General features: G+C 48.6%; 1 protein-coding gene and 1 long non-coding RNA gene across 2 annotated transcripts; one reads left to right on the top strand and one right to left on the bottom strand.

Moving 5' to 3' along the window:
- Positions 1-209: 209 nt before the first annotated feature.
- LOC140690185 (uncharacterized) lies at positions 210-10,013 on the bottom strand. The gene is made up of 3 exons (XR_012065361.1): positions 9,751-10,013; positions 6,844-6,933; positions 210-1,028 (listed from the first exon to the last, which is right to left on the bottom strand). It is a non-coding gene; the product is annotated as an uncharacterized lncRNA (long non-coding RNA).
- Positions 10,014-12,991: 2,978 nt separating this feature from the next.
- On the top strand, positions 12,992-15,399 carry SOX17 (SRY-box transcription factor 17). The gene is made up of 2 exons (XM_072951675.1): positions 12,992-13,498; positions 14,105-15,399. Exons 1-2 carry the CDS (start codon positions 13,192-13,194, stop codon positions 15,016-15,018), a joined length of 1,221 nt encoding a protein of 406 aa, XP_072807776.1. The 5' UTR covers positions 12,992-13,191; the 3' UTR covers positions 15,019-15,399.
- The last annotated feature ends 6,812 nt before the right edge of the window (positions 15,400-22,211 follow it).

Genomic DNA, 22,211 nt, shown 5'->3' with positions numbered 1-22,211 from the left:
GGTACGGGGTACCCAGGCCGCAGGGGAGTTAACGGCCAGGGAGCAGCTTGGAACTTTGGGAGCAGTTTGAGAGTCGGCTGATGTCTGAGGAACCTCGTCATTAAAAATGGGAGCTTGTGTTTTACATGACTTGGTTATTTTATTTTTCTAGTGATTTCTTTTTATTGCATTTTAAAGGCCTCGATGGGGGACAGAAATAAAGGCGGAACCAGATCCTTCTGTACAGCCACTTTGCGAAGCTTTAAAGATGGCTTCATTTCCATCAGCACTTCAGCCTCGAGTCATTTTCTCCCCAGAAACAGTGGCCCGGCGTCTGGGGTGGGGTGGGGTGGGCGCGGGTCCTCAGATCTCCGGGGTGTTTGCGGTGGGCGTCGGGCTCCTTCTGAGTCGGCCTGCAGGTGGCTCGGCAGAGGTTCCTTCCTCCCAGCTCCTGGCTCCAGGTGATCGCTGTGGTCTCATCCCCTCAGCAAACACCTTCAAAGAGCCGGCTGCAGATACAGAGCGGCGGGGAGACTGGGCTCCTCCAAACAGGGAGATTGCAGTGGGGAGGGAGGTGAAAATCATATTCTTAATCACAAACAAACACAATTAACTGGCAGCTGGATTAAGATACCTAATCAGTCAAAATTATTTAGAGGCTCTTATAACTAACACCCCCCTTTTGTAAGTTCTTAGTTACTCTGGGAGATAACACTCTGTTAATGAAATACGCGTCTGTAGGGAACATTCCTCGTCTTAAAGTGACAGAAGGAGGCTTCAATAAAAGCAACACAGGCCTTGAGAGAAAAGAGTGTTTAAAGAAAAAGACGAGACATGGGAGGACGCGCAGCGAGAGACCGCCCGGCAGTCAAGCATCCCCAGTTTTGGTCCCACTCAGGGCAGAGGGACATCCTCCGATGGGGCCATCTTTCATCCATTCAGCTCATCTTGCTGAGTTCCGATGATGTGCCTGCCAGTCGCCAGCTGTCCTGGGCACGCGGACAGGGCAGTGAGCATCACCACTGAGGTCTCAGGGAGCTAGCATTTTACTGGGGAGAGGACAGACAATAAACAAACAAGTGTAAAATACGGTGACTGCTAATAATAAGTGCTTATGGGACATTATGAACCAAGTAAGAAAACAGAGCATGACAAGTGTGTGTGTGGGGAGGGGGTGGCGGTGATGGCAGATGGTGACTATTTTAGTGGTAGGATGGTCTCCCAGAGTAGGTGTCTTTGGATGGGGGAGCCAACCACAGGAAAATACTGGGGACTTTGGTTCCACGCAGAGGGAAGAGGACGTAGGCTTCAAGGAGGAAAGAGCTTGGCATGTTTCAGAAGCAACCAGAGGCCAGTCGGCTAGACCGCAGCAAAGGAGGCACCTATGTGGGGCCATGTGGCCGCCATGATGGTTGGGGCGTTCACACACGATCGGACTGGCATTGGTGATGCTGTGTTATGCACGTGCATCAGAAAAGTTCACTATGAGAAGGTACTCAAGTCAAACGCTAGGCAAGAGTGTTGAAAAGTCTGGACTAATTATCTTTATACATCTTTATGTATGTCATATAATTTGTTAAATAGAATAAATATTTGGAAAAATTATACTAGCCTAGATCCTTCCACCACTGAGGACTTAAACTGCTCAGAAATTAAAGTTTCAGTTTGAACACCTATCCTGAAACTGAACCAATATATTAGATATGTTTTGTAAGTCTCCCTACATACAGTGACCAAACCAGTTAATACATACACGTATGATTAATATTTGTTAAATCAGTCATGCTTAGAGTCTTTGCTTAACCAGAGGCTGCCCCTTTTAGCTCCGGGATGTTTTATCAACAGCCTTTCTGGAGAAATGACCCAGCAAGATTTTCCTCCTTTAGTTCTGGAAAGGGACAAAAGATGTGCCGAGGAGGGAGGAGGCTACTAGGTGCCCTGGACTGTCCATTCCAGCTGAACTCAGACCTGCTCACCCTCAGGGCTGCACAGGCTGCCAGATGCAGCTCGTGAGGTCTGCTAAGAGCAGCTGTGGACAGGGCCGCGTAGGGAGGGGGCCGCGTAGGGAGGGGCTAAGTCTGACTGGGAGGCTCAGTGGTTGGTCTTCACATTAACACGGTTCCACTGACCTCTCTCTCTCTCCCGCTGAAGATGGAAATGACTCATGGGAATTCAGTCATGCATAGAAGCAGTGTAAATTAGATTGGCCAACCTCTGAACTTGGGGCATGTCATGAAATCTGACTTGTTATGCGTTATTTTCTTCGTTTAAGATCATGGAGAGTAATGTGTGGATGGGTGTGGCTGACCCAGGGGAGAGGCAGTGTATTTACGAAGTATTTCCTTAAAGCTGCCACCGGCTCTAAGAACACTTCTGGAAAATATTATTGAATTCATATTCCCCTTTCTTCCTGATGGTTTTTAGTAAAAGAAATCCTACGAGGTCAAGCCAACTTCTAGTTTTGCTCCATTCACAACTGAAAGCTCAAGAAACATTTTTTTGATTTTCAAGGTACAGTCCTGCACTTTGAAAATGCGGGCGACCCCACCCCAAGCAAACAAAAACAGTGCCTTGTCATTTTGTTTCTAACTTACTCCTGAGGAATGTGCCAGCAAGTCAAGACAGTAAGGAGGGAAACTTTGAGGTTAGAGTTTATGATCACATTTTCTACTCAAAATCACTTGAAAATAATTTTAAACAAGTAATTTTTTCTTTCCTTTGCTTCTAAACATAAAAACAGTGGAATGCTGGGGGAGATCTGAACAGAGGTGCTGGTGTGTCTGGAAGCCAAGAGCAGGCAGGTGGAGGAGAGGGGAGATGGATGACAGGGAGCAAATATGCAGATATATTGAGGGCAGTGGGAGTCAGGTTTCTTACCATCGGAAAAGGGATTCGCCCACGTGGAAGGACAGCAGGCTAGGGAGAACCAGAGGCTGTTGGACTGGAATTTAACTCCTGATTTTTCATAATTTGGGGAGATACAGAAACAGCTCTAGATGCATGAGTGCATGCACACGTATGTTTCTAGCTCTCTCTGCTAAGAGTATTTAGAAGCCGTGATACCTGAGTCCTGAGGAGAACCCAGATCTTGGTTTCGAAATGCCATCCTTCCCTAGAAGATGCCCATGACTCCCTGGAGAAATGACTGAATCAGGGTTGAGGCAGGAAAAGTACAAGATGAGCCTGGAATGCCTAGTTATGGCAGAAGGTAAGGAAACAGTCCAAGGATGATAAGGACGTATGGAAAGGATACAGGAGTCAGCTGGAAAGGTGTCCCACTGGCCACTCCAGTGACAACCTGAGCCCCTAAGCAAAGAATATCAGTTAAGGATGAGAAGCCACTGAATAAAAAAGGAATCCATACGTCCCTGCTAATATAAATAAATAAACAATTAAGTAAATGCAGGGGAAACTTCCTCCCAGTAGAAGGGATACATAACTCTGGAAGGAATGATGGGACTATAAAGCCACCGTCTGAGCAGATGCTAAGCTAGGTGGATGGAGGCTTAACGGGGATATGAGTATAATGGCAGAATTCCCACTACAAAAACGTACTTATCAGTTGCAGAGGGGAAAATGGTGACTTGTAGGTAGAGAAACTGGGCAGACGGCAACTTGATCAGGTGGCCAAGGGTCACTCGGCAGCGATGGTACGGGCCGCATCGGGTCTCCCTTGTCACACCCTGGGAGGGGAGCACCACCGTTTCCGCAGTCTGCTGCCAAGAATATGTGAGCCCACAGCAGACAGGCCTGCTGATGGGACGCCTTTGGAACGAAAGCCCTGCACTTGTTAAAGCCATCAAGGTGAAAAGAGTCAGCGAAGGACTGAGGAATGGTTCCAGATGGAAGCCAAAAGAGACGTGATAACTGAGGGCCATGTGTGATCTTGGAGTGAATGTTGGACCAGAAAGAAACGGACTTCATTGGAGCAGTCTGCGAAATTTGAATTGGGCAAGTGGCTGAGACGGCCGTGATGTGTGGTGGGCAGCAGTGTTAATTTCCTGATTTGTTTGGTTATATGGGAGCGTGTCCCTCGGAGTATTCCGAGTGAGTGAGACATCATGCGACTGCCTGCTCTCAGATGGTTCAGAGAAAGGTTTGGGACACGCATACATACATATAAGTGTTTAATATATAAGCTAGAACACACTCTATGGGTGTATCACATTTATGCAGTGTCTATAATGACTGTCTACATGCTAATGTTGTAGGATGATATATTAATGTGCTACATATTTATATTCTCTACATTTATATATTTTTAGAAAGGGAGCGAGAGAGCAAGTGTGGGGAAATGTTTTTGTTTATTTAGACCGAGATGGAGCAAAGGAGATAAAACGCTAACACACTGGAGCATCTCAGTGAAGGTGATACGGTGCTTTATGCTGTTCTTGCAACGCCTCTGTAAGTTTTGGATTATTTCAAAATGAAGGATTGAAAAACAATGCCTGCCTAGCTACATGGCTGTGTGAGGAACAAGTGCTTTCATGTGTTAGTGTGATGTGTGTTGTTTCCTGCGTCAGACACTCCCATCTTCCCGAACTCTCACTAGGATAATTTTACAGAACTTGAAAAGCAGGGATGGGTTATACTTTTCAGCCTGAGGAGTCTACAAATCTCGTGAGTTCCAGGGAAATGTTACATAATAAGAAAGTGTCAAAAAGAATGGGTTGTCTATCTGTCTCCAATTTTGAGTTTTAAAATAACCACCGGGAGGACAAAAGAAAGAAAGAAAGAAAGAAATTAACCACTGAAATAATCTGTATTTACTCAATTAGTCATTATCCAGAAAATCCATAACCTTAGTTCCTAAAAATAGAATCTGGTTTGCCCTGGATCAAAGGTGGGACCCTTTATGCAGTAACTAGTTTTTTAAAAGTTTTTGCTATAGAGGTATCACCTCACACCAGTCAGAATGGCCATCATCAAAAAGTCTACAAATGCTGGAGAGGGTGTGGAGAAAAGGAAGCCCTCCTGCACTGCTGGTGGGAATGCAAATTAGTGCAGACACTATGGAGGACAGTATGGAGGTTCCTTAAAAAACTGAAAATACAGTTAACCGTATGATCCAGCAATCCCACTCCTCGTTATGTATCTGCAGAAAGCTCTTAATTCAAAACGATACATCCAGCCCAATTAACAGCAGCACTATTTACAATAGGCAAGACATGGAAGCAACATAAATGTCCATTGACAGATGACTGGATAAAGAAAATGTGGTGTGTGTATATATACATACATATATATGTATACACCACACACATTAGAATACTACTCAGCCATGAAAAATGCAGTAATGCCATTGGCAGCAACACTGATGGACCTAGAGATTATCATACTAAATGAAGTAAGTCACAAAGAGAAAGACAGTTATCACACAATATCACTTATATGTGAAATCTAAAAAAATGACACAAACAAACTTATTTACAAAACAGAAAGAGACTCAGACATAGAAAACAAACTTACGGTTACTAGGGGTGGCAGGGGGAGGAGGGATAATTTGGGAGTTTGGGATCAGCAAATACAAACTACTATGTACAAAACAGATAAACAACAAGGTCCTACTGTATAGCACAGGGAACTATATTCAATGGCTTGTCATAACCTGTAATGAAAAAGAATCTGAAAAATATGTATATATGTAGAACTGAATCACTATGCTGTACACCTGAAAGTAATACAACATTGTAAATCAACTATACTTCTACTAAAAAATTTTTTTTAAGTTTTTGTTCTAAAAACAGTAGCATTCCATTATAACCCAAAGCAAGACAGCCTTCTGTCCAATCCCCATTTCCATTTTATCTCAATTTGCTATCTTTTTTCTGTACAAAGAAACTTCTCTAAATGCATTTGCACCCAGACATCTGCAGACACACATACTAGCCCAGTTTTGCTGCACACTTTTACTTGTCAAAACTTTGTGATTATTTGTTCTCTTTTTTATCTAGAACAATTGGAAAGAGATCAGATATTTTCTCCTTCCTTTTTTGAGGAAACTGGAGGCTGAGGCAGTCGAAGTGACTTGCAGTTTACCTGGCAGCAAGTTCCTGAACAACCAAGACTAGAACACCCTGCAAGGTCCAGGCAAGGTTCGTGTATTTGTGGGTTATTCTTTTTTTAAATACACGAGTCCCAGGCATAGTTACCAAAACTGAACTTCGTCTCTATGCCTTTAAGAGAAGAATCTAGTCCTACTGAGGTTAAATGCTGATTGCAAGGTGTCTATTTGCATTTCAAAGATCTTTTAATGGAACATTGAATGTTTTACAATTCTAGGTATTTTTATTCCTGGCCACTCTTAACGGAGTTTTAGAAGGTTGACATACATAAAGCAAGATTTAAAAAATTTTACCACCAAAGTAAAAATACTGACATTCAAATGGAATTAGGAAAAGCACAGGAGTTTACAGAGCTCTCAAAAAGCTTTTGCCAATGTAACAGGCACAGCATAACATTACTTGTTACTGGCTATAACAGACGTTACAGTATTTTAAAATTTCATTGTTTTTCTTTAAAACATTTGTTTAGTTGTTCAAATGCATGTCTCTTCAGTATCATGGTAGCCTTTTCTTATTCTCTCAACATGTCTTCATACGCTAACCTGCATTTATTTAAATTTTATTTTATTATTAAACACCTGGATAGCACTTACTGAGTGCCAGCTCCTGCTCTAAGCAGTTTATGAAGAATTAATTCATTTCATCCTCATCAAACTCTCTGAGGTCAGTACTGTGATTGCCGTTCACTTCACCGAGGAGGAAGAGAGAGGCTCAGCAGTGTGTCCAGGAATGCACAGCTGGAACTCTGATTCGGTTCCGAGCAGTTTGATTCCCACATCTGTGCCCATAACCATCTTACCGTGCTGTGTACTGAGCTTCAGACTTACAGGTGCTGGGGAGCTATTTGTTGATTAAATGAATAGATGGTTCTCTTGTCTCTTAGATGGATCTGAAAACATGAAGCAAATTAGCCAATTGCTCTGTGCCTTAATTTTTCACTTCATAAAGTAGAATCAAGAATATTTGCCATCCATTTTCTCCCAGACAACAGTAAGAATGGAGAGGATTACTTTACCTGCCTGCTACATGTATGTTTTTATGCCCCAAAGACCTGGTCAGCCCAAGGTAGGGCTAGAGGAGACCAAAGCAGAGATCTTAAATATGTGATGAGACCACACAATTCAGTGCAATTAATGGAGTCTCTTTCAGTCTGCAAGAGTGCTAAGTACAGGGACAGAGCTTCTGACACCTCAGCTTCCTTATATCTGATTTTTATCGCAATATAACATTGCACACTGTTTTCATTTTTTTTCAGCTGAATGAGAATTTGTATAAGATATTCAAAATAAATGAGATGTCATTTAGGGTTAAGACTGTGATCTAATAAAAAATGTCTAATTATAGATCTTCTAAATAAAAATGCTTTTCTGTTACAGTCCTGCATCTCTGATATTATTTAATAAAAAAAAAAGATTGTCATGACCTGGTTAGGAACAACACTGGATGTTTCTATGCCAAAAATCCTAAATCCAGCCCTACTTAGCTGCTGTCTTCATTGAGTTCCTACAAACCCTAACATGTCGCTCACTGGCTGCAGACATGGCATGCAAAGAAGTTCAAAACAAAACCCACACTGTTAGCAGCAAGGGCAAGCAGGTACTCCAAGCACGCCTGCCACGTGACCTCGAGCAAGGCACCTATTCTTTCTCAGTCTCAGTCTCTCCTGAAAAATGAGGATAGTAACAAAGGCTGCCCTGCCTGCCTCCAGGGCTGTTTTGAAGCTCAGATGACTTCGTGTACATGAAACTGCTTTGTAAACCGTATTCTGTGATTATGAAGAAATTAACACTGAAGGTTTTGGTTTTGGAAAGATTTCCCAACATAGAAATTTATTTCAGAATATATCCACATGCAAAATTTTCCATGTACATTCTTGGCCTGGACTTCTGTACTGAGGGATTCAGAAAAGCCACAGGACTTGAGTTAAACCTCAGAAGAGGTGAGAGTTGAGGTGCTTAATGGAGACTGAACTCATGGGGAAGGAGAGGGTGGAGAGAAGAGTGCAGGCCTGAAGTCTGATGACTGCATGGTCTGCACAGATGTGTCTTAGATGAGAACAGAGTCTCTGCTGAGGATTATAGAGACAATCCCTAGAGCCTTGCTTTGAAAGAAGATGACCCCATGACTCGGCCGCGGACAACCGCTATAGTATCCAGGAGCATTTATTACACACCAGCGGACTTTGTGTGCTCTGGGGATGTCAAGAGGATATCTAAGAGTACTGGCAGAGTTGTCGGCAAGGTCAACAAATGGGCAGAGAAGAAAATTTGGGTAACAGAGATCAACTGAACACTGACTGTAGAGGAATACAGCAAGAACTCCTAATATTTTCCTCTCCTGTTTGGAAACTTTGGAAGCTAACTCAGGTACCATTTCAAAATCTGATTATGTCTGTGGTTCAAGTTGCAGAGAGGAGTGGATAATGAGTGTGTCAGAAGTGGCCTGTCCTATGACCTACTAACTTTGATCACCTCCATGATCACAGAATGCACACCTTTGCCCTAACCAACCTTCTGGCAAAATCCAGCCCTGCTGACTAGGCAAGCTTGGCAAGCCAGAGTTTCCAGGGTGGAAAGGCTACCTCTTACAGTACCTCTACTAGGAAAAAAAAAATCTCACAAGCACTTGGCCTACTGATGTTGGCATCACCTCTGCGTGCCAGGAACAAATGATTGCAGTAGACAGGGCCCAGAACACCCGGCTGGTGGTGAATAAATCGAATAAACCCGACTGGAAGGCTAGTGGGACTGCACTGGGCACCCCTCTGAGGCAGGGGCCGCGTCTGCTCCCCTTTGGGTGGGAGTGCAAGTGTTCTGCTCACAGGAGACCAGCTGCTGCTGAGCCTGGTCCGTGGACAACAGAAAGCTCCAAGGACAGCCCTGGCCTCTTCTGGGGTGGGAGGGAGCTGGGAGGAAGAGGTCAGCAGAAGTGGGTGCATGGAAGTCACGGTGCTATCGAAGTTCCCTTGTAAGTTGTGAGGCAGAGATGAAGGGGGCGAACAAAACAGAATTTGTTCTGGGGAAGGAGCCCGGAAGTCTGAGGTTCCCTGTGCAGGGACTAAAGGGAGGGAGCCAAAGCTCCAACCCGGGGGCCAGAGCCGGGGCGGGCGCGGGGCGGGGGAGAATATAAGAAACACCCCCGCGGACGAGTTTCTGAGCAGGGAAGTGGACCGGGAACAGCGCATTTCCTGCTTCGCCTGTGCAAACCCCAGGCGGGGCCAAGCGGGAACAGGGTTACGGTCGAGGAGTCGCCGGCTGCCAGGGCGGGGTCCCGGGCGGCCTCGAGGGGGTCCTCGGACCAGGGCGGGATGCGGGCGGAGGGGGAGGGGGAGGCGTGAGAGCGGAACGCACCTCTCCCGTCCTCGTGGCGAGCGAGTTCCCAAAGACCCTCTCGCCACCGGCCTTTTTCATCCGCCGGAGAGGCGGGCGCATCGAGGGGCAAGGTCGAGCGCCAGGAGCAGGGTTCGGGTTGGGGAGGGGGGGATGTTCCGACCTTTGCGGGGGGCCTCCAGGGTCCCGGGTGGGGGCTGCGCGGCGCCGGACCGGGTGGCCGCGATCTCCCGGCCCCTCCTTCCTCCCCTTCTCTCCCAACCCACCCGCGACCTCCGACCTGGCATCGCGAACCCACGGGGGACTGGCCCGGGGTCAGGGAGGAGGCGCGCGAGGTGCGGAAGGCGCGGCTGGGAGGCGCCGGCGCGCGGCCCTACCTGGGAGGTGCGGAGCCCGGGCCGCGCTTCGTGCCGCGCGCCGCCTTCCGCTCGGCTCCCGGAGGCCGCCGCCGGCGCGCGGCTTATAAATGCAAAGGCCTTATTGTTATTCTTTGTTCCGGGGACACCATTGTCTATCTGCCCGGGGGCCGCCGCGGCGTTTTCCCACGTTGGCGGCGCGCGCTCCCTCCCCGCCCCCACGGACTTGCCCTCCGGAGCCGACCCGGATCTGTGTGGGTGCCCACGGCCTTCCCTGGCGGCTGGAGTGTCCTTCGTCCGGCTCCCGCTTCCCAAGCATCGAAACACAAAAGCCTGCCGGAAATCCCCCAGCCTGTGCCTGGTCACTCAGGGGTCCGAGCCGCGGCTCGCCACCTCCCCGGGTTAATTTCTGCGCCCGCCGGCCGCGGGCCCCGAGGGGTAACGGGCACAGCATCGTACCGCGCTAGAAGCGTGCTCGCCCAGGCTTTCGAGCCTTGGGTCTGGGCCGGGGACCGTGCGTGCAATTAGTAGCCAGGAGCCCAGAGATCCTAGTCTGTGCCCGGCCTGCGGGTGCGCCCGGCCGGCCACACGAGCGGGTGTACACGGCTCTTACTCGAGAACTTGTTTGCCCCCCTCCCCCCGCCGCGTAAATCTCTCGTGATTAGAAAAGCAAGGCTCGCAGGAAGCCACTCCGGATGTTTGCTGCTTTTCATGTGGCATTTGTGGTTGGCTCTGATAACGTCCCGGGCTGGACTTCCAACACCGAGTTTAGTAAAGAGACCGAAATAGAGTCTACACACACCACGGACGGGTCTGCGGCGGGCGCCGCAGCCCGCAACGCGCACCCCCCCAATATATGACAAGTGAAGGAACAGAAGAGATTAGATACAAGTTACAGTACATAGAAGAGACTAGTCTTGAAAAGGCACCATGATTCCGTCCTTGTAAATGTAAGTGAATTGCTAGCTTATAAATCCCAAGGAGGGTGTTCAAGAGGGGGAAGGGCGCTGAATTCTGAGGCTCCAACTCGATCCTCTGGATCTTGTGCTCTCACTTGATTTCTCAGTATCTTACCCAACAAAAATCAGTGGTTTCCAGGAACGAGTGCAGATAATAATGGGGAGCCCCCAGATTTTCTTCTCCACCAGTTTCTCCATCCTCTTGGCTCCTCTCTGTGTAATGAGGTGGCAAGAAGGAACACGAGTGTGGAGAAAGTACACCAGGGTAAATCCGGTCATAAACATTTTTGGGGGACTCACATCTAGATTGTATTTCCTGCACCTTATTTTATTTCTTACGGAATTAGTTGAATAGGTTCATCTAGACAGATTAAAATGTATTCTGGAAGGGGCACTGTTTTTGTTTGGTGTTCTACCTCTGTTCTAAGAAAACTCCTGTTCATAAAAATTTTAGTGCTAATAGAAAATTCAGCTTTGAGATCTTTGAAAAGATATTTATTGCTCTCCAGCAAAGTTAGAGATCACGAGGAAACACCAGGAGCGAGGTGTTACAGGACTAACTGGTTCTCTCCACTCCACATTTCCTTACTTAGACAATCTGTAGCCATGCAGTTATGCTTCATTTTCAAGCCCATATTATTTTTTCAGCAAAACAAACTCTTAAAGGAAAAGTGCATAATCAGTTAATTTGTTTAAGTTTATTAATTGCTTCAAAACCACCAATTAAAAATAACACCTCTCTTTTATTTCCTTAAGCAGATTAAATTTTTTTCTTGTCTGAACCTCAGAGATCCAGAGACTCAAACCACTTTCTAGCTGCTGAAGGTGAGGGAAGTGCAGCTGACAGACACATCACAGGTCGGCACAGAGTTAAAGCTGGCTTAAAACAAGTGTGTAGAGGTCTTTGGAGAAATAGCACTGTGGGAGAAACTGACGGCCAGGGGTTGCAAAGGCCCTATCTCTTTGTTTGTATGAATGCCACTAATAAGCAGTCTTGATAGATTACTTTGTCGCTGAAATATCACACAAGAAGCTGCAGATCCCGGATGTCAGCCCTAGTTTTTCATCACCCCTTCACAGTAAACAAAGAAAATCTGTTGTGGAGGTTGATGTATGGATTTCTTTGCAAAGTTTTCAAATTCTGCAGGAATGGCTGTGTTTTTGCTGTAGACACCACCACAATACACAAACAAAATACACAAACACAACAACTTAGCTTAGCGGTGAAGAGCTCCACAGACCACTGGAGATCACATCCACTCCCCAATGCTGTGATCTTGGGCAAGTGCCCTAACCTCTCTGTGCCACAGTTTCCTCTCCCGTAAGATACACTAGCATCGACCTCGTAGGTTTATAAGGGTAGACTAGCTCGCTGATGTTCAGAAGGAGCTAAGAATAGTGCGTGGTGTTCTGTCTTATATAAGGGCTTGTTTACAAATCCCCCTCAAAAAGTTTCTCAGATTTAAGCAGAAGTCATTCAGATGATCATTCCAATCTCGAGAAACGTATAGGAACCCCCCATCACCTGTCAGAGTGACCACCTTAAGAGCTACAGTCGTTTTGCTGCTCAGGGGTTTCTTTCCTCTCATCCACCGACATGTACATAAATATCAATGCTGTTTTTTTTAAACCACATTTTAGAAATCAAAACTGTCTTGCCTCTTTCACTGAACACATATGGGAAAATTTAGTTACGCTTGTTAGACATTTCATGTACACATTTTCAAGGGGTGGTTCGTTGTTTTGGATAAAGCTTTTAAATTCTTCAGGATGACGAGCTATAGAACGTCATTCATATGTAATCTCGTTTCAGAAAGTAGGATTTACTTCAGCCACAGAATTTTGAATATAATACAACAGGTACGTTGAGTCCTTGGGGAGAGAAAGTATTTTTAAACTTATTATCAGTTTGAAGAAGACATCCGTGGGGAAGAAAGCTAGGTCCCCCTCCACTGAAACACCCTTAGCTCCTGGGTTAGTGGATGCTTAGTGTGTTGGTTGGAACTACCGTGTCCCAGTACTTCTATCCAGCAGTGCAATCCAACCAGCACCTTAGAGGTTTTTCAGGAGGCCCCCTTCCCGGGTCAGAGAGGACCTGGAGACAAAGCCCGGCTCCAGCCAGTTTCCCCTGGGCAGGTGTAGCCCTGGGCGCGGGGCCGGGGGAGGGGAAGAGGGCGGGAGTGGGGTTGAGCCGGGACTTGGGATTTGGGTGGCGGGCTGGGCGTGGGTCTAACGACGCCCGCCCGGCCCGCCCCCGCCGCTCCATTGGCCACGTCTGTGCAGAAAAGGCCCCGCAGCCCGGGGGCGCCCGCAGTGTCACTGGGCCGGCGGGGGCGCTGCTTGCACGGTGGGCTGGGATCTGCCAGGGCCGCGGGGTCGGGCTGTGGAACACGGGCGGCCCGCCGGGCATCTCCCTCTCTCGTTCCCCACCCCCTCCCCCCAGGTCGGGGGAGGCGGCGTGTCCAGCGGAGGGTTGCGGGGCGCGGGGCAGGGCTGGAGCGCCATGAGCAGCCCGGATGCGGGGTACGCCAGTGACGAGCAGAGCCAGCCCCGGAGCGCGCTGCCCGCCGTGATGGCCGGGCTGGGCCCCTGTCCCTGGGCCGAGTCGCTGAGTCCCCTCGGGGACATGAAGATGAAGGGCGAGACGGCGGCGAGCAGCGGGGCGTCGGCCGGGACCGCGGGCCGGGCCAAGGGCGAGTCTCGCATCCGGCGGCCGATGAACGCCTTCATGGTGTGGGCTAAGGACGAGCGCAAGCGCCTGGCGCAGCAGAACCCGGATCTGCACAACGCCGAGTTGAGCAAGATGCTGGGTGAGTCCGAGCTCGGGACCCAGATGGTGCGAATCGTGGAGCCGCTTCCTTGGGCCGCAAAGAGTGCGGGCCTTGCGCGGGAGGCCAGGAGTGCGTGGCTGCCACATCCTTCCCTGGGGCCCTCGGTTCCTTCCCGCTTCCCGTTCTCCCGAGTCTCCAAGGGGCTCTGGGCCTCGGTGGTCGGCGCCTGGATCCCCCGGGTGGCCGGGGCGCGGGGCCAGCGGCTCTGGGGAGGCGGCTTCTCCGCGCGTCTGAGCGGCGGCGGGGGCACCCTGGCGCGGAGCTGGGTTTGTCGGGCCCGTTCCCCCGACTCCTTTCCCGGGTGCGGACGTTTTCAGTTCCTCGAACGACCGCGAGTGGGTGAGCGGGAGGCCGCTTCCAGGAGGCTAAAGGAGGAAGGGGTGCCTTGGCCTTAAATCTCGCGTCTTCCCCAAGTGCTCGTACTCCCGGCCTCCAGGTCCCAACGTTCACCTTTACCTTGACCCCCTTCGCCCCCCCCCCAGTTTCCCCGTCTGAGGTCGGAGGGGTCCCTGGCTCCAGTGGGGCCTGGGAGCGGGAGCTTGGACAGTAAACCCGCGCCCCTCTGCACCTCCCGCGCCCCTGCAGGCAAGTCGTGGAAGGCGCTGACGCTGGCGGAGAAGCGGCCCTTCGTGGAGGAGGCCGAGCGGCTGCGCGTGCAGCACATGCAGGACCACCCCAACTACAAGTACCGGCCGCGGCGGCGCAAGCAGGTGAAGCGGCTGAAGCGGGTGGAGGGCGGCTTCCTGCACGGCCTCGCCGAGCCGCAGGCGGCCGCGCTGGGCCCCGAGGGCGGCCGCGTGGCCATGGACGGCCTGGGCCTGCCCTTCCCCGAGCAGGGCTTCCCCGCGGGCCCGCCGCTGCTGCCCACGCACATGGGCGCCCACTACCGCGACTGCCAGGGCCTGGGCGCGGCCCCGCTCGACGGCTACCCGCTGCCCACGCCCGACACGTCCCCGCTGGACGGCGTGGAGCACGACCCGGCCTTCTTCGCCGCGCCGCTGCCCGGGGACTGTCCGGCCGCCGGGCCCTACAGCTACGCGCAGGCCGCGGACTACGCGGGGCCCCCGGAGCAGCCCGCCGGGCCCCTGCACCCCCGGCTCGGCCCGGAGCCCGCGGGCCCCGCGATGCCGGGCCTCCTGGCGCCCCCCAGCGCCCTGCACATGTACTACGGCGCGGTGGGCTCGCCGGCGGCCGGCGGCGGGCGCGGCTTCCCGATGCCGCCGCAGCCGCCCCCGCCGGGCCCGGGGCAGCCGTCGCCCCCGCCCGAGGCGCTGCCCTGCCGGGACGGCGCGGACCCCAGCCAGCCGGCCGAGCTCCTTGGGGAGGTGGACCGCACGGAGTTTGAACAGTATCTGCACTTTGTGTGCAAGCCCGACATGGGCCTCCCCTACCAAGGCCATGACTCTAGCGTGAACCTCGCAGACGGCCACGGGGCCATCTCCTCCGTGGTGTCCGATGCCAGCTCTGCGGTATATTACTGCAACTATCCTGACGTTTGACAGGTCCCTGATCCGACCCAGCCTGCAGGCCAGAAGCACAAACAGTGTTACATACTTCCCGGAGGAGCTAAGGAAATCCTCAGCCTCATGTTGTGTTGTGTTGTTTTTAAGTTGCCTTGGCATATAATTTATGGTAATTTATTTTGTCTGCCACTTGAACAGTTGGGGGGAGAAAAAAATGCGAGGTTGTGATTCAAGACTTGTGCAGATACCTGTTGCCCACTGTTGCCTTGTCTAAACCCCATTTCCAAGTTCAAGTTCACCAATTTCCAAAGGGTCCCAGAACAACTTGCTCCGTTTCCTGAAGCTTTATTGATCAAAGAAATTTTATCCCGGGTGTGTTTTTTAAATCTTAAAAAAAATAATAAAATCTGGAATCCTACTTTTTCACTCTGCTTAGTGCCTCTGTCACAAAAATCAATTTCTGAGATCAGTGTTAAGAATTTAATAGAATTGGAAATATTTTAATGATGACATTTAATATATAGTTACTGTAAATTTCTCATTCTCTTGTAATGGTAGATCTGAATGCCTTGAAGGAGACGCCCTAATGTGAACATTTGGGTACCCCAGGTTTTTGCTAGGGGAAAGACCCTCACGGAACGAGCCTACATTATACATTTCAAGTGATCTTAGTCTATAGGAAGTAATGGTTAATCGTTAACACTAAATATTTTCAATTTTAGTACGTCACTTTCAGAATCAGGAGAATACCCAAGTGATTTTGTTTTTCTAGTTGGATCTTGAGACCTGCCTAAAGAGGCTTTGGTTTATTTTTTCCTTTTCTGTATTTCCCCAAGAGCCTTTAAACACCCTCTTCACAGTGAAGTCACCAGTCATCACATGTCTACACATTGGGGAGTAGTGTTACTGGGTTACAAATTGAAGGAGTCACAGGAATGAATCAAAATGTGCGTTGTGACCTTAACTATTAACACTTGGCATCTGTAACTTCAATGGGATGTTTTGCTCTAAACTACATCTGGGGCCCATGGCAGTTCCTGACACCTGCAGTTCTTAAGCTTTGGAGGGATCCAGGGACCATTTGTAGGTAGCATGCTTTCCAGTTGCTCCTAGAGCTACAGTCCTAGGGCATCATTATCCTGCCCCTGCTGGGAAGAAACCGAGTCTCAGGGTTGTGAAGCAGGTCGGCCTGCTCCGAGCTGGGGCCCTTCCCATCACATTTTGCAGCTGAGACGTAAATGGATACAGACGCCTTATAATGGGTGCTTCCTGCCCGGGGTGTTTCGTCAATGCCACTTTGCACTGAATTTGAGCCTGATCAAACCTGAGCACTTACGTGTGATTCTCTTCAATTTCCAAATGAGGAAAGAAGGCACGGAGCCCTCACCTGCCACGTGTATGGGGAAAGCTTGTTGTTACAAATTCTGACAGCCTGTTTGTTCATACCCATTTTCCTTTGTGCAGGGTGTATTCATGGGCACTGGGAGAACCTGTGTCCTGGTGTGAGAAACTCTCTCCATACTGATATATGCTGTAGAGAAAAGGAACGGGGTAGGAGGGGGGCTTACAGCCTTTATCTTGAGAGTTATCTGAGCTGACATGGTGGGCCGGGTTCTCTTGAGAAATGGCAGGATGTATTTTACAAAGGGTTCCTGGATGCTAGGAATGTTTGGGATGAAAGTTCCAGTGAGGAAGGGTAAGTCTGCCTTGTTAGGCGTAACAGAGGTTACTTTGAACATTTGAGATGAAAAAGTTCACCCCAGACTTCCAGCCATCATTGAATCCAGTTTAATTGCTTCCTGTACCCTACCTTTTTCTGTTCTTTCTTCCTCTGACCCCAGACAGGTTCTACTTTCAGCCTGCTTCTTCCCTGGGATGTCCTATGTTCCTAGGAGATAAAGTGAGCGCAGTGCCCCACTTGCTCAGGTTCAAGGCTGTATCGCCAGTTCAGATCACACCTGGCATTTCTGTGCCTACTTGGTTGGTCCAAGGATACCCAGTTGTATCCTTTGCTGCTACCTCTCGACAAAATTAAGAAGACAAATAGGGAAAAGAGGAAAGGAGAAAAGAATGCTTGGGGGAAGAACCAAAAGTCCATGAAAATTACATTCTTAACGACTCACCAGGGACAGGTGAAGTAATAACTCAAATTGTTAGGTGTATCCAATGCCTTTAACCCCAGTGGTGGATAATTTGTCTTCACGATCATTCCTGGGGGCAGAGGTATCTCATCTATTCCTTCTTTTTCCTTAGGCAGAGGCAGATGCACTGACCTCAGGTCCCAGCTAGTGACTGGTTTTTGTTTTACTTTGGAAACAAATAAACAAAAGATCCATTGCCTCCCCCCATCTCTACTTCTGGGATACTTTAGAAGTGTGTCAGGAGGTAGAAATCAGGGCAACTCTCCCGAGTTGTAAGCACTCTTAGATGTCTTGCTTATTTGAATTCACTTTAGAGGGTGTCTAAGAAAAACAAACCATGCCCTTCCCACCACTGGGGCCTGCCCACATGCACATAAGCAATGCTTTAGACATCATTTTAGGCGATTCATGACTCCTTAGACCTCTTCCAAAGGTTGTAGGAATCCAAAGCCCTCAGATTTCGAAGCCCCGACGGTGAATATTTGTTGGAAAGCATGATATTCAAGCATCGAAGCAAAAAGGCAGTTTCCCTTAATTTGAAAACACAAAGGGACATCTCGAGAATTCTCTTCTATTACTGAATCCCCCCCTTTTTTAAAGGTCACTTAAACATTTTTTTAGGGGGGAAACGTCATAGGTTTACTTATTTGTTTTATTTTAAGAGGAGGCGCTGGGGATTGAACCCAGGACCTTGTGTATGCTAAGCATGAACTCTACCACTTGAGCTGTACCCTTCCCTCCTGTCCCCCCCCCCCCCCGCCCCCGAGTTTCCCCTTCTTGAGACATGTCAATCAAGGAACACTGGGGAGCGGGATGAACCTCTCTCAAAGTGTAAAGGAAACCCAGGACAGCCTACAAGATGAAGACAGAACCTTCTCCTTGGTGCAGTTGTGTGGTGGTGGTAGCTCGTCTCCACCTCGGATATTTACATCCTTGGATAAACTCCTCCCACATTTAATCTGGGTTGGACTTGCTACTCTGATCCAATGGAATACAGCAGAGGTGATGCCGTGCCAGTCCCAGGGCCAGCCCTCAGGAAGGCTTGGCAGTCTCTTTTGTGTGCTCCTGGGAGCCCTGAGCTACTGTGTAAGAAGTCCAGTTACCAGGTGGTGAGACCATGTGCAGAGACCCCGCAGAGAGGAGAGACCACGGGCATCCCGAGGAGGGCGGGCAGAGGGCTGGCCTGGCCTGCCTGCTCACTCTCACCAGCCCTCCTGCCCCCATCCTGCCGACAGGAACTCAAGAGAGGCCAGAGGAACAAACTGCCAGATGAGCTCAGGCAATCCACAGGTGGGAGAGAATGAAAAAAAAAAAAAGATGGTGGTTATAAGGCACTAAGTTTGGGGGAGCTTTGTTACTTGGCAACAGATTATTGAAACAGGTTTTATCCTTAAATGACCCTTTCTTATTTTTCCTGGTGGGAAAATCAGAAAAAGAGTTTGGGGTCCTGTCAGAGACACCAATGTCGTTTTAGAGTGAAGGGTGGAATGTGAAACGTGACTCCGGTTGGCTGACCACGGTAGCGCCAGATGCGCAGACAGACCCTTCTTTCCTGAAGCTGATGCCGATGCAGTGACCGCAGGTACCAGCCAGTGACTGGTGTTCTAAAAATATTAAATTTGCCTCAATTTTTAATGGTTTTATTTTGGAAACAAATACATGAAGGATACATTGCCTGCCTCCCTCCTCCCCACCCCGTCTTGACTTTTGAGGTGCTTTAAAGTGTGCCAGGAGGTAGGAATCCAGTTCTTTCACAGGCCAAGATGCCCTGACTAGGTGCCAGTGCAGAGTCTGCACACCTCTGAGCGGCCCAGAGAAAGGAGTCAGAGGGTATTTTCTTTCCCACAAAGACACTGCCTTCATCTCTATTAAAGCTACCAGGGCAGATCTGATAAATAACAAATAAACGTGTAAGCTGCTAACACAAGCAGCCGTGAGATGATCTCACACTGAAACAGTATCTTTTACTTATTCTTATCTCAGAAGATTATTGCACCTTTCATTTGAATCCCACTCTGCAAAAGACTTCAGCTTCTGTAAATTTTGTGCTGATATCGGGAAAAGCACATACAAGCAAGAGGAATTTAGGGGAAATGGAATGGGGTGCTGTGCACCCAAAGATACCATCACTGTCTAACATTCTCAAATGTCCCATTTCACTTTATTTTGAATACTCTGAACTGTGCCGGTCACATCTTAGATGTTCAACATGCCCTTCCTCCTCCGATTCCCTTTTGATTTGTTTTCACAACACTGGACAGGCACAAGAGATTTTCCATCCATCATTTCAGCATAGATTGATTCTTCCTGCTTACAAGGTGCTTCCTTCTGAGTCCCAAATATTCATCAGAGGAAAAGTAATATCTGTGTCCTAGCCCTACCTCGAGCAGGGTGAGGAACATTTAGCTCTTTCCTCCACATGATGAGCCTGTGCCCTACAGAACATTCCATCAGGTCCTCTGACCTGGGATCCAGCTGCATCTCCTTAATTTTTCACTGTAACCCCAACCCCTACCTTCCCTCTGATGAGAAGGTTATGTGATTCCTCCTGAATTGTTAGGCAGCTTCATGTAAATCAGTCTGCACTGTCCCTCTTACACAAACGCTGAACCCTCACCACCAGCAATTCTCCCAGCTTTATTCAAGGGTCTGGATATTAAAAATTCTTAGTCCAATGCAAAATAGTATTTTAATAGTAAACTGGCACTTCTTAGCAAAATATAAAATTATTAGCACCAGTATAGAGCAAGCGCTAAATAAGTTATTGCTATGATGTTAATAATGTTCTTTGATGGAAGCATTCTCTGCAGCTTAAGTCCAAACAACAATTTGGCTGAATCAGAGGGAAAAAAAGTAACCTCATTCTTGCTGAAGACATTTTATCTTTGAGGATCTCTTTCCACTTTCGCCAAAATCTCAAAACACTTTGACAAAGTTGAATTCATAATAAGCATTCCCAGCTGACATTGCTTAGAAAGATGATTTGTGAGGTCACACTCTGAGATTCGGCCGAGCATTGTGAACTGAGCAGCCATGCTGTGGACTTGGTTTTCTCCAGGATGGTGGTCAGTGCTCACTCTGATGGGAGTCGGTCGGTCGGTGCCCTCTCATGTACCTGACGTCTTGCTAGGCAAGGAAGACAGCTGTGACAGGCTGGCAGGAGGCTGAGCAGTGTTCTTGTCTGTCTGATTCCTCAGGCTACAAGAGCCCCTGGGGCAAGGACTGTCTGGTCACTTTGTGTCACCTGACCTGGTACCTAGAAGTGCTCAGAGATAGACTTAGTACCTCCCTCAGTTCTCCACTGGGCATTCCCCGAGGACTTGGGAGCTCCTGCTTTGTCCCTCTTCTACCTGAGACAGTCACCAGTGGCTAGAACTCCTTTCTCCTGAATACTGTGTCAGGACAGCAGACTTAACTGCACGGAGCATAAGCTACTGGAGCAGATCAGAGAAAGGCTGTATAAGTGATGGTGTCCCCAGAGAAGAAAAGTCTCTACATTTTGAGCCAGAAGTTCCCCGGCTCAGCAGCTTGGCTTTGTGAATCTGATGGTGTGAATCTTTTCTGATCTCTGCTCTGCTCATCTGTGGAAAGCAGGCATGGTAAAAGCCCCCTCTCCCCCACGGGATGGCTGCAGGGACGTGAGATGGTGCTGGAAGGGTTGCTTCAGGGACACGGATAAACGCTCTTCCCTCCCTCCCCTCTTCTCTACCTTTTGATTTTATGTATCTTGTCTTTCCCAGCAGACTTGGGGGATTTACTTTCATGATTCAACAGTAAGTTGCCTCCACTGGTTCTTTGCTTAGTGGATTAATTTCCTAGCCTTGTAAGCTCGCCCGTATGACCTGGAAACACAGATTGATCGTCTGTTGTTTTTTTCTAAGCTTTGAGCAGCTCAGCCTCTTTGATCATAAAATGAGACCAGAAATAATTGTCATCTGAAGAAGAACTTCACATAGAATGTCTCAGTTTGTATGAACTCCCCATTTCGCATGAAAATCTCAAGGTCTTACCAAGGGACAGTTGAGACACAGAGCCCTCCCCAGCCTGCTAACGCTCACCTTTCAGTCCAGCCCTTTCCCCCACCAATCACAGTTTCTCAAGTCCTGAAACATATTTCTGTGTCATTTAGTTTTTAAGGACTGAACGGAGTTGGAATTCTTGAGGGCGAATAAGCAGAATGGAATGGGGGAGGGCAGTAGATGAAGAAATAAATTCTGGTTTCCAGCAGTTCCAAGTAATGTTGAAACTTCATACCCAGGTTTTTGAATCACTCAGCCCTCAGATGTGATTTCCCCAGGGCAGTGGTGGATGGGGTGAAGAGAAGGAAATTCTGACACATCCCTACCAGCAAGGGACAGTTTTATAGCTGTTCCTCACAGCGTGGATTCTTCTGCTTGTTTTAATAAATCAGTTTGGATGTTTGAAAACAGTAGCTGGGATTGTAGGTGCACACCCACATGCCAAAAATACTACAGGACGGAGAAATAAAATAAAAATTCAAGCTTGTAGTTTCAGTAAAGAGATTGTGGGTATGGGAAGTATATAGTTTTATTTATTCATTTAAAAATTATTTAAAATTTAAAGTGATGCACATGCTTATCAAAAAAAAAAAAAAGGCCACATGACAGATGGGCTTATAACAGAAACTAAGAGTTACAGGGAGATTCCATCCCTCCAGAGCCCCAGTGCCACGTATTAGTCAATCCTTCTACCCGCTTCCCCCGGTTTTTTTGGATCTGTTGGGATTTACCTACATTAATAATGCTGTTATTCTTGTGGTTAATTAATTAATATCCCTGCGAGGCTAGTTCGTATTTATCAGGTTTAGACCTTGACTTCCTGCTGTAATAGCCAAGCACGCCCTGCGCTCCTCCGTCTACCGAACGAACGTAGTTCCAGCCTTATTTCCATTTCTCCTATTGATGACCATTGCCTTCCTTCTAAAGCACTGCTGCTTGTTCCGTCACAAAGGCGGGAAGTCTTGACCCCCAACTGCGAAAAGTGGGGATACTGGCGCCCCCACCTCTCCCAGCCGCTCTCCCTTCTTTGGCGAAGGTGGACATTTTGGGACAGGTTTTCTGCGTGTGT

This window comes from Vicugna pacos, chromosome 29 (genome assembly GCF_048564905.1).
Source record: "Vicugna pacos chromosome 29, VicPac4, whole genome shotgun sequence".
Classification (NCBI taxonomy): Eukaryota; Metazoa; Chordata; class Mammalia; order Artiodactyla; family Camelidae; genus Vicugna; species Vicugna pacos.
The sequence above is the reverse complement of the archived record's forward strand: the minus strand, read 5'-3'. Positions and strand labels throughout refer to the sequence as shown.

Excerpts from the sequence above, each read along its gene's own strand:
- SOX17 (XM_072951675.1), top strand. The coding sequence starts at position 13,192 with ATGAGCAGCCCGGATGCGGGGTACGCCAGTGACGAGCAGAGCCAGCCC. Across the intron at positions 13,499-14,104 it reads CGAGTTGAGCAAGATGCTGG|GCAAGTCGTGGAAGGCGCTG; the intron begins GTGAGTCCGAGC and ends GCGCCCCTGCAG.